We start from the raw sequence: 12,325 nt of genomic DNA on the forward strand, positions 1-12,325 counted from the left end.
GCGAGTGTTTCCTGGGCAGCGTTGACTGAAATGAACTTGTTATAAACTGAGTTTATAGAACACTCCTGGTGTAGAAGATTCCTTTTGCTCTCTTCTCTATAGCATTAAAAATCTTAAATTACTATCATCCGTAGCACAGACCATTGTTGTTCAAGAACATTTTTTCTTAGTCTCTCACCTTCAGAAATTGTTTCATTTACAAAATCTTTTTAATACTGATCCAGACTACCAAGTTTTAAAAACTGGACAACTCTACAACACTAAATTTATAACAAAAAGAGTGGGTTCAATTGAGGGAAAGATATTTAAAACAAACAAACAAACATCCTACCAACAACAACCCAGCAGTATGAACTGCACTGTTGAGTCCAATTTGGATTGTAAATGGTTCCTAGAGAGACCTACTTTCACTACCCACAGACAAGACTTTTGAGAAAATGAGCTCTTTGCTGTGGGATTAATAATAGATCTATGCAGATTGATATTCCCAGGAGATACAGGGAAAGGAAAAAATATTAAAAACTGATGCTCCCAGCAAATGAAAAACTAATGGACCATATTTTCCTAAAGGGATGGGAGGTGCTTTCATTTTATTTCCCTCTGATGACTATGCAAGACCTGCCATAATGGGTAAAGCTCAGGGAGCACCATCTCCAGCTAAATGGAAACACTTTGAAAATTTCAGAGAGAATGCAGAGGGGAGTGCAAGTCAAACAACCAAATTCCAACAGCACTGAATGCTCACAATTCTGCAGCAGAATTTAGCTCCATTTATAATTTACCTCAGAAAACAGAAGAATTCTTCAACATTCACATTTCAGCCTGGAGTTTCTATATACCCATGAGCAAGAACAGAAGGCCTTTTTTTAGCAGGGATTCAAATTGGAACTAAAGCTACTTCATCATTTAGGAACACTGTTTTTCAAAAACAATCAGCATTGGCTTATTCTACTTTCAAACTCATCTTAAGAGTTTTATTAACTCTGATAGAACAGTTAAGAGATGGGCATCTGTTGGTGACATCCTTGAAAACACTCAAGGTACCTCAGCTTATTTATACATATTTACAAGTAGGAAACTGCTTGTTTTCATTTACCTTCACTTTCAAAATCTCACCAACTACTTGAAAATTCATTCTTAAATGAGTTAGAAATGTGAAGAAATCAAAACTGATTTTCATTATTTAATATTTATTGATACAAAACAAAAAATAACTTGTAACAAGCTACTTGTAAATTTACAATTTACACTGGAGGAAAATCTTTTAAGATCAGTGAAACAGCGTACTCCCAGTACTGAGTATGTGTCCACTTGGATAGCAGTTACAGTATTCTTTAGAACTCCCTCACATTAGATGATCCTCAGTTTGCAGGTGAAGTTATGGGGATGAGGTCTCCAATATCTCCTCTCCTGCTTTTGGTCTAAAATATAAAATGGAATTGAAGTTAGTTCATTCAGATTGACACAATCTGTAGCAAAAATCATGGCCTATCTGGGCACGCCATACTATTATAAAGTTACTGGACAGTAAGGTGGAAGAACTGCAAATTGTATTCACAGCAGCAAGGATATCAGAACATACACACACTCCAGGGGCAAATCAATAAAAATATTAGTATCATTTCAATTATGACTTTCAAAAAAGTGGATTACCTTAATACAATTTAACTGAACATGGCCTCTAATCTATTCCTCTATGCCAAATTTGGAGTTGTCAGTCACACCTGCTTGTGGCATTCACACTTGGTCTGTAGATATTATTTATACTGTCAGCAATCTGAAATGTGTATTTTGTGCAGAGCAAAGAAAATTTAAAATAACAAATGCACTGAGCCGTAAGGAGTAAATGTACATTTAAGTTTCATGCTATTTTTGTAAGAATCCTGTGCATATTTTAATTGACTTATATTCACTTTAGACAAATGAACCATGATCCATGATTTACAATCCTAAGGCCATACAAAGCTGCTAACAATCAAGAGAAGTCTAAGAAGTAAAATGTCGGTTGCTAACCGACAGAATGAAGTCTAATGTAACCCACCATCAAGTGACAGCGAGGAACTGTTACTCCAGATGTAGAGTTACATGGAAAAAACAGCCACATCATCATCTGGACTGCACAAGATGACAAATTTTCAAATTGATTTAAAGCCCATATAAAAAACCAAAAGACTGCCATTAACGGCCCACTAACAAAATATCTCCATTAAAAATTTGTTTGGTTTAGATACAGAAAATTTTTAGCAAAATCCACAATACTTATCAGTGGACTTATCATCAGACCCAGGATATGCATATTGCTTTGAGGGACACTTCAAAACAAAGACGAAAAGGGGAAGATTACAGCCAACAGTTTTAACAAAAAATAACTTTGCATATCTTTTAATACACTTTCACTGTAAGGAAACAATGGCTTTTCACCAGTAGCCAAGCACTCTGTGGCACATCCCATATACTCTTTCAGCTGGTATGTTCATGGCCTGCTGTATGACGACAAAAGTTTTCTCCTCGTGTTATCTGCAGAGGGTATATCCATCTGCCCCTCCCCACCTCCTGTTTGAAGCATAAGATGCAAGGGTCCTCAACACAACAGTGAACTAAATTTATAGAAGAGAAGCTTTCATAGCATGGGAGCCTCTGATTTCCCCAAAGAGCTCTGGGAATCACGTGGGAACTGGGCATAACTTCTCAATACTGGCAAAGAAAAAAAAATCAAAGACTGAATGAATCACAAAATAAAAGAACCACCTTTGTTGTTGACACCTGCACTAGGGTATGTGAACACCAAGATCCACTGCAATGAAAACAGTTCCAAACCTATTGCCAAGATCTTGATGGCTACTTAGGGAGCCACAGACAAGGAAAAAAAAAAAAAAAAAGCACCCAGAACTAATAATTAGCCTAACCGATTGTGAATCCAAGTGAGAAGGGTCTGAGGACAGTGGGAAAACACAGTATCCTGCAGACAGACCAGAAACTGCTCTCCTCCCTGAGCTCCTGGCAAGATACATGGCACCACCAGATTCCAAAATTCAGAATTACAGATGACATAGGACATTGAGATAGTAGATACCTCACACCAGGGCGGGAACTGAAATCAACACAGGGGCATAGAAAGAGATTTGGGATTCCCAAACACATTTAGAGGACTGCTGATGCACAGGCTCAGAGCAGTGGGACACGCACAGAGGTGACCTGTGACATTGTTGTAAAGGAGACCGATCGAATGATCACCCAGAAGAAAACTATACAGCAGGGCCCCGTGGTGCAGACTGAGCAAGATGACAGGAGGTACTGAACAACTGCTTCCCCCCATGCAGCAACTGGGAAGATTTCAAGAGAGTTCAGAGTTACCTGGGAATCTTTAACAGAAGGGAGGATCTCATCCATCCCTGGGCCCCAAAAAAGGGAGATTCTGAGGAAATGTATCCATCTCTAAAGAAAGCCTAGCACTCTACACCCAGGAAAAACAGCACAACAAACCATCTGGAGCAACTGAACAAGATGCTGTGCTTACTTCTGTTTCCTGCTATCTCAAGTGAGATGCAGGAGGTAGTTTATGACACCATAAATACCATCCTCCACCAGGCAGGAGAGAAAAAAGCTTAAACTTGTGGCTGGTGAAGGGAACTAAACATTTCACTAGGCAGAACTGGAGGGATGCAAATGAACTCCTTTTCCCACAGCATCCAAGCTTTTTCTCTCCTGATCTCTTCTGTACCCCTTGACCCCTCCAGAGCAATCACATTGAAAGGGATGAGGATGCCAGGCATGTGCACAAATATTCTAATGCACTTTGCAAAAACATTCCCACACATGGGCAACAAACAGGGTAAAATAAAGCCGACAGCTTCCAAACTGTGTGGGTAAATCTATATCATATGGAAGAAAACCTCAGGTGTGCTTGGTGAGCCACTAAGATGTAGGAGGTCTCAGCTCTGCCTCTAAGAGAAACCATCCTCTGACACTGACCCTGCAGGCCCTCCCAGACTCCCCAGCTTATTCAGTCCAGGCTCCTCCTTATACACCACAAAAATCTCACCAAGCAGGAAGACACTTTTCTCCTGGCATTGATTCACATTTCCAGAAAACTCAGGCAGCAAAGGGTTAGGGGGGGAGAGAGGGGGAAGAGTATATGTGCGCGCATGCAAATCTGCAGTGATGGGCACATATTTCCATGCTAGGCCTCTGTGCCAAAACCAGGGGGTGCCAAGCGGCATTCCCACTGGCAACAGGAATGAAGATATAAAAGCAGGTGAATGTCTAGACTAGGCTGCCAATACAAAATCAGGGTATGGCTTGGTGCCTAAGTGATGGCAAAGCCACAGCAAGATTGTGCCAAGGCAAAAGAAGTCACCAGCATGCTGAATTAGTGCTACCAGAGGAGCAGAACACACCATTTTCTGATGCTCTACGTTGAGTTTGGCCAGGTGGAATGGTGCTGGAAAGGAGTTTTTCAGCACTGCAGAGCCAGCCTCAACAGGTGGATGAGACTCAAGGGCAACCATGTGGGCCTGAAGCGGTCTCAGTTCTGTTTCTGCAATCTGGTAAAAACAAAGATGATGATGACGATAATGAACACCTTTCCAGGGATGTTCTAAGCCAGCCTTCTTGGGATTAGAACTACATTAAAGTCTTTCAAAGAATGGATGACAAAGGAAGCTTTGCATTGCTTCTCTGAGCAAAAAATTGGGAGCTTTGCTAAGTCTTGTACAAAGCTTTATGGAGAGGCAACTGGTGAACTTTTAGGCCCAAGAATACCTCTGAAAGAATTCATATATTGGCAACTGAGTTGGAAAAAATTATACAATCCTCACCAGTGGCACAAAGACAAAAGAAGAAACCTTCGGTGAGGGCACTGAAATCCAAAACCAGCAAGAAATTAGTTTAAGCAGCACGGCAAAAAATGTAGGAACAAAACATTCAAACTTGTTAAGGCAACGGAGAGGAACTGAAGCAGTGGCAGGTGAAAGCCTCTTCACATGGCCCACTCTAAGGGAAAAGGAGAGGCAAAGGTGCACCTTTGACAGATACTGCAAGGAGAAAATTGCCAGCTCAAATGGCGGGACACAGAACATCTCACTGGCAGCACGTGCATATGGACTTTCATGAAGAAAAGGAAATTATGATAAACATTTTTGTAATATATAAGGGGATCGTCTCTTCATAACTCCTGAAACATTTCAAGTTCCAGATGAATGCAAAAAAAGTTGGACATCTAAGCAAGTTATTAGCACACGCATGCCTCCAATTGGTTAAAAAAAATGTACTTCATTGGTGTACTCAGCTCCAGGGAAATGGGTAAGGACGGGGGAAGAGGATTGGCCTACACCTTATTAGCAACCCTTAGCATCTCACCAGAGAGATGAGCCTTGCAATGAAACAAATGCAAGCTTAAAATACTCTTCAGAAAAGGTACTAAATTATTTTCAGGAAAACAGTGTTATTGCTATCATTCTTCTCTCACTTTCTTCCATCAAGAAACACAAGTGTGTTTATGCAGAGTAGATGCAGAATGTAAGCAACAGAAGCCATTTTATGACCAAGGTAATGATTTCTGTGAACTTAACTGGGGTTAACAACCAAATAAAATGAAGCTATTCTAAATTCTGATGAGATAACCTACTCAATGTAATTTGTGTGAAGGGTTAAACAGGATGCAAAGATGGACTCTGTAAGACACAAAAAGAAGAGGCAAATAAAGCAAACATTCAGTGTTACTTTGTCTTTAAAAGATAGTGGGGTTTTGCTCGCTGGCTGAAATACTGTTTAAGTCTGGCAGCTGTGTTCTAGTTTATTCCTGCAGCAACCTCTATGCTTTACCTATGAATTATTTTAAGAGTGCACAATAAAGTTCAACTGTTCAAAAGGCCAATGTCCACTTTCACCAATATTAAGAAAATCAGCCATAATAAAAGTCAGAGAGCACTTGCTGGATGCAAAAAGGCCTCTGCAATTATCACTTAATTGTTCTTCATGGGCCAATACAGCAAGTCTCATAATTTCCCCTTAAGGTCAATCCCTCCTTCAGCACTTTTTCCTAACCGGCTACTTAATTAGGCCTCTTTCCTGGGCTTAATTATAAATTTGTTTTCATTAATTAGCCTCCAAGTTGACTTGGCACTTACTGAGATATAAGAGAAGTGCTTAGTTTCTTCAGTGTATGGGCTACTGTATCCTAAGGGAGCCCCCTCACTGTCAGCCATAAAATTTCAAGTTCAAATTGTGTTTGGAAAAAAAAAAATCATAATTAACTTGCATATCTTGTAATTGCCCACTCTGTTCTACATCACAAAAATGATGTTAACATAAAAAAGGATGGAATTAATTAAGTTCGGGCCTCTTTTTCAATGGATCACGTTCAGCAATTGAATCATGCAACTTTAGATAATATAAAATGACTTGATGGTCTTAAATGAAAGTGATAATAGCATTACTTTAATCTCCCAGAAAGGGATTACCAGCACAGACAGCTGTGTTCTGATGGCACTAATGCTGGAAAAGTATCCCTCACCATCCAAATGTCATGTTCAGTTTGTCGAGAAGTTATTGAACTTCATTGAAAGCCCATGTGCAACCTCAACAACCTAGGCTGCTACAACTTTTGACACTGGGACACTACAAATACTATTGTTCTTTACTGCATTAACACATGATACGGCTTGTTTCCTATTGCTTTTTATGGCATGTCAATTCCAGAAGACACCCAAACAACTTTATCATACAACTGTAATCTTGATCAATTCTCATTTCAACTAGTGATACTGAAAGGACCGGAAAAAGCAACTTCAAACACCTGTAACTGAAAAACAGAATGAGCTAAATAGCATAATATAATTTGTGTTATCAGCTATCCTACCAATCAGCTATCCTACCAGTTGCTATCCTTATCAAGCAGTTATTATCATGAACACTGCTGTTCTTCAGTCTTGCAGTTTAAAAGTCCTTACCTACTGAGCTGCAAAGGGGGAAAGCTGAGTATCTTATTTGCAAAGGGAAATTAAGTATCTTATTTGCAAAGGGAAGTTAAGTATCTTATTTGGAAGAGTAATATATTTTTCACTGAAAGCTTTTAGATTTGGATCTCAATTAAATATACAGATTGTAAAAGTAAACAGTTTGCTTCCTTCAACCTCATGTTTCATTCATTGCCCCTGTTGTGTACCAAACATGAGAAGACTGCTTAACAAGTGCAAAGCAAATGTGGTTTTACAACCTCTTGTGAGCCTTTACTCAGGCACAACAGTTTAGATCCAGCAAACAGGAACAGTGGGTAGACTCAAGAATACAGAATAGTTCTGCAGGCATTCCTTTAACATATTCTTTCCCCAATAAGCAGTTGGCTAGCCAATTATTTTCACTGATGATCAAATATTTGTTCTGATCTTAGAACTGAATATTAAGAATCAATTTTGTTGCCAAATCCTAACGTAAGTTTTCACATGTAACCAGAGAAATGTTTGGCCATGACTAAATTCATAAACATCATGAAGTGACACGATATTCTGAAGAGGAAATGTACCATTTTGGAAGGACTAAGTTATTCAGTTACAACAGCTGCCAATACCATTAAAGAGGCATGTTCTATACTGTTCAGTTAGATGTATTATCTGCAATCAATCACCACTTAAAATAAATCCTGTATTACAATACACAGTAGACAACAGAGGCTACATCAGTAGAAATATAAACAAGAAATGTTTCTTCACACTGAAATGCCTTTTCAGCTGTTATGAAAATGAGGATATAGCTCTTTAGGTTTATTACATTTCCCCAACATTAATTTAAGATCATCTGCAGATAATTAATTCAGTTATGCACTTGAAAAATAGAAGGAATTGTATATGTGTCCCAGACCATTTTATTGGCATTGTTTATTTTTCTATAATAATTCAGATCATATTCTCCTATTTCCTGTTTACTAAGTTGCATAAATACGTATGTGCACACAGATCTGACCCTTTTGCAATCATTCTGCTGCTGCTTTATACTGGCAAAAGCCTTGTTTAGTAAAACAGGAACAACTTTCTAGCCAAATGAAACTCCAGATAGTTACATATTCAAAAGAACCTGCTAACCAGCAAAGTCGTTTTTCTCGGAGGGACCCAAAGCCTTTAAAAATCTGACTTTTACATTTAGGTGAATCATTGTCAGTAAAATTCCTTTAAAATTTGCCTCTAGTTGTTATCATAACACATACTGTAAAACACAAGTACATACTAACACTGAGTGGATCAAATATATGACTCGGCCTTTGTTTTCAAATCTCTCAGTTACTGTTCACAGAAAGCAACGAATTAACATCCTAAAAGAGCAATATCCTCCAGGAACAGTATATTTACTGCATCAGCAACAGAACATGTACTGTCCTGGCATGTCTCTTTCATGATCATAATCCTGAGAGCACCATCTACAGTCATGATAAATCAGTCTCCATTCAAATCCAATTCTCATTTGCTTCAATGAGCCTGATAAAGATATGGCAAATAGAATATGGATGTGCCTAAGATGAAGTAAATCAATATGCTTCTTCAACTGGCAGCAGGTAACACTGGCTAACTCATTTTGGTCTAGTTTAGCATGAACCTGGCTCACATTTATACTACGTTTAGAGGTAACGTTCTGTATTCTAGTATAAGCAAAAAGTTTTGTCATCTGAGCTGAATATGTAAGACAGTCTATGAACTAACCTAAAAGCTGTTTTAAAAGCTTACAACATGGAAATAACATTATATAAACCCTATATATTTAAGCTATGGGCCACAAAATTATGTTCATGGGCTATTATTTTAGCATTTTTCAAAGTCTAAATAATTTTGCCACATCTCTATGCAAAATCATCATAATGGACTGTGGAAGTTAGATTACTCAACACAGTAGAAAATATGCAAAGAAGAAGAATCACATCTTGGCAAGGAACAGAAAAGGATTTATGAAAGCTAATTTCTAAGATATTAGAGAAATACCCATTAGACTTTTTTCTTCCTTTACAATATCCCACTTGGTAAAGGAAATAATTAGACCGTCAAAGGTCTAATGACTACTAATAGCCTGATATACACTAAAATATAGGAAGCAGGAGCCGTAACAAAAAGAGGCAAAAATGAAACATGGTACCATCCTCTGACTAATGACCAATTCTTGTTTGCTGCATTTCATATCGTAGAACTCAGCACCCTTAGGAGTAGTAAAACTCAGACTCTCAAACAGAACTCCACAACAGAAGCTGTGAATTGTCCTGCACCTGCTCACATTATATTCAGACTAATGACAGGGAAATGAGTTTTGCACAAGTGTCAAGCTAAAACAAATGCAACCCAGACAAAGGGTAAGCAATCTAGCTCAGTTCCACTCCTTATACACTGTGTACTACTATTTTTAAAAAGTTTCAAGTGAATGGATGCAACTGGTACAACCTACGTAACAATGAAATTAGCAAGGTACAATGCCTAGTCCTAATGTTAAATGATTTACATTTCAAACGAATTTTTGTCTCCATCTGTAATGTATGCTTCTTCTTCTCTTTTAAAAGTCAAACCTTACTGAAGTATAGGTGCCAGCCTAAGTACAAATAGATGTGCTTAGAGTCCCATCTAATGGTAAATACTGAAATTGTTCGTATAGATAAACTAGGCAAAAATCAAGATTTTTTAAATTTTTTCCTACTCTGCCCATCCTTCTTTCCAAAATGGAATATTTTTCCTAAACTACAAAATGTTGGAGCCACTTTGACTATTTTAAGAAACCAAGCTCCTTTTTCACAACAAAGTGGAAGAAAAAGATGCTTCTTGCTCAATTGTCACAGCAAAATACAGGGTATGCAAACATTTCTTTTACCAGAAGTTCGAGGAGGAATGCAAAGGGGAAAAAAAAACCTAAATAAGCAAGTATCCAGCTGAATATCTCTGTATACTTCCTTATAATTTAGAAACTAAGAGCAATATCCTAGATACAATACCATGCATACTCAGCCTAAATGACTTTGCTACTAAAGAGACAAAAATCAAACACTAAGATGCAGTTCAACTCTGAAATGTTCTCTGCAAACTCAACTATAGAGGATACTTCTTGTAAGAAATTCAGTAGCCAGGAAGCAACAAAACCATCCAGCTCAAAAAATTACTTTACAAAACCCACTGTATTCTGTTGACATTCCCAACCACAGAATTAGGAAAGCCTGATCAAACGTTCATGGGATTCTGACCTTGGACCTGCACTTCAACATCTGGCACTTCCCAGTCTGTGTCAGGAACAGCTCTGTGCACATTTACTTTTCTTTAAGAAAACATTCTGAAGGATGGATTTTTTTCATTATTTACTCGTGACCCAAAGAGAATCCACTCAGGAGCTTGCTGCCAAGTTACAATATAGTGCAGTTGGGAAAGAGAGATTGGTGCCTGATACAGCAAAGGCATATATGACCTATCAGCTGAACCTACCAGTGTGCAACGTGTTGATGGAAAGTGGCAGGCTGCTCAGACTTCCATAATAACATACATCCACACTTTCCTTCAGAACCGTAAACTCTGTAACCCATATTGTTCAAACTCTTCACAAGTCATCCTGCTCTCCACCCTTGCAAAGTGAATGAATAGCAAAGGGTATGTTCCTTTGCAAGGCTGTGGTGAAGCTTCCCTCATAGCGGGATAAAGCACCAGCAAAAAGGCCATTTGTGGAATGCAAGCAATGCTTCAGGTAGCAGCAGTTTTGGCTAGTATATGGCATTGCCAAGATGCATATCTTAATATTCTCTAAACAGCAAGACTCTAGCTAAAAATAAAAGGTCAACACAAATTTTCAGGAACCTGTTTTGACATAAGGAGCCCACAAACTTAACAGAGTTTAGCACCATCCCCACTCATCTCCAGACAGGGATGAGGAAGTAGTTTAGCATGTTCATGCCCACACTGTGAAACACACTTGCTGCACGAGGATATTCTATGGTGCCAGCATATTAGACCAGCCTTTTTGTCACCAGTTTCAGCACTGTAGAAGGAATGGTTGATGAAAATAGGCCTTGTTATTTAAGTAGTATTCTGGGGTGCTGAAGGTAGGAGTACCTGGAATACTATCTCAGCAGCAAGTCATGAGCATTTCAGTGCACATGAGCTCTGTCAGAGACACAATCTCAGTAGACAGGCAATACAGAAGAGAACCTGTAGCCTATCTTCTCTCTGAAGTCCTCCTTTTCAGATGTGTTAAAGACACACCTGAAAAGTGGTTTTATTCTAACTTTCAGCTGAAGCCAATGAGCTGCTGGGCTCAAAGATCACATCCATGCCCTGACTGCTGGGAGACATGTGGGAGACGAATAGATGATCTTTGGTCTAATGCTAGCCCTGTACTGTTTTCCAAGTGGCAAATTTCCAGATCTCTGCAGGCCTGAGGAGTGGAAAGACTTACAAACTGAGCATTTTACTGGGCGGGATTCCCTCAAGCAGTAGAGACAGCATGTGTGCCCATCTGGTAGCTAATATGGCTCCAACACAGAAGGGACAGTATTTGAATCTAGATGACCTTGAAGAGACCAACCCAAGTCCAAAATTCAGAAAAGCTGCCAACATCAAATTATTATCAGCTGCAACTCAATGACTTTTTTAAAAATCTCATGTTAAACTGCCTACAAAATTAGAGGTTGGAGAAAAAACAAAAGTCTTTCCCTGCAGTCTGAGCCTTGACAGTAAATAGTTTATATCAAGGCAGAGGATGAACTGAATGGTGTCTAGCATATTCCTTTGTTTCGCCTTCTCAGAGTTCAGCATGACTTAGCCATAAATACACACAAGCCATATGACTTCTACTGACCAAGTATTTCCAAGGTCAGCCTATACATGCACTGATTATAGGAAAGACTGCTTGAAAGAGAATGTTAAAAAAATATATATATTATCTCAACTTCCCCAATCTAATTAATCTCTCTCAGAGAAACGGTAATCTCTGTGTCCAGGCACTTTCACACACACATGAAGTTATTTGGCAGCTGACAGCTTCCTAAGGGAAGCACTAAAAGCCAATTCCTCTTTCTTACTTTAATGTATACCCTAGATGTGGCATAAAGATCTTGGCCAAGACTGCTTACAGGGTAAATATTCAGTCCTCAAGTACTCAGTCCTTAAACAATTTTCAATTCCAGTTCAGTTCCCCCCATCATCTCCTCCTTTTCTGGAATAGCAGTGACCATTCACAGAAAGGACCCTATCGTAATAGCTGTAGTTTATCCTTATCTTCAGCCATAACGAACCTTGAATAGCTTGGGAAACAAATGCTATATACGTCACCGGCTGTCTACACTTGGTTTTTGGAATATACAGAACAAGCATGATTT

At 38.8% G+C, this 12,325-nt stretch overlaps 1 protein-coding gene across 4 annotated transcripts in view; it reads right to left on the bottom strand.

Moving 5' to 3' along the window:
* Positions 1 to 1,170: 1,170 nt before the first annotated feature.
* The window catches only part of CENPC (centromere protein C), a 32,169-nt gene continuing 21,014 nt past the window's right edge, over positions 1,171 to 12,325 (bottom strand). For all 4 annotated transcript variants that reach the window (XM_064510245.1, XM_064510243.1, XM_064510242.1 and 1 more), the window contains one exon: positions 1,171 to 1,421. In XM_064510245.1, the coding sequence (XP_064366315.1) occupies positions 1,379 to 1,421 (43 nt within the window). In that variant the 3' untranslated portion in view covers positions 1,171 to 1,378. The remainder of the gene's footprint in view (positions 1,422 to 12,325) is intronic.

The sequence above is a fragment of the Dromaius novaehollandiae genome, chromosome 4 (genome assembly GCF_036370855.1).
Source record: "Dromaius novaehollandiae isolate bDroNov1 chromosome 4, bDroNov1.hap1, whole genome shotgun sequence".
Classification (NCBI taxonomy): Eukaryota; Metazoa; Chordata; class Aves; order Casuariiformes; family Dromaiidae; genus Dromaius; species Dromaius novaehollandiae.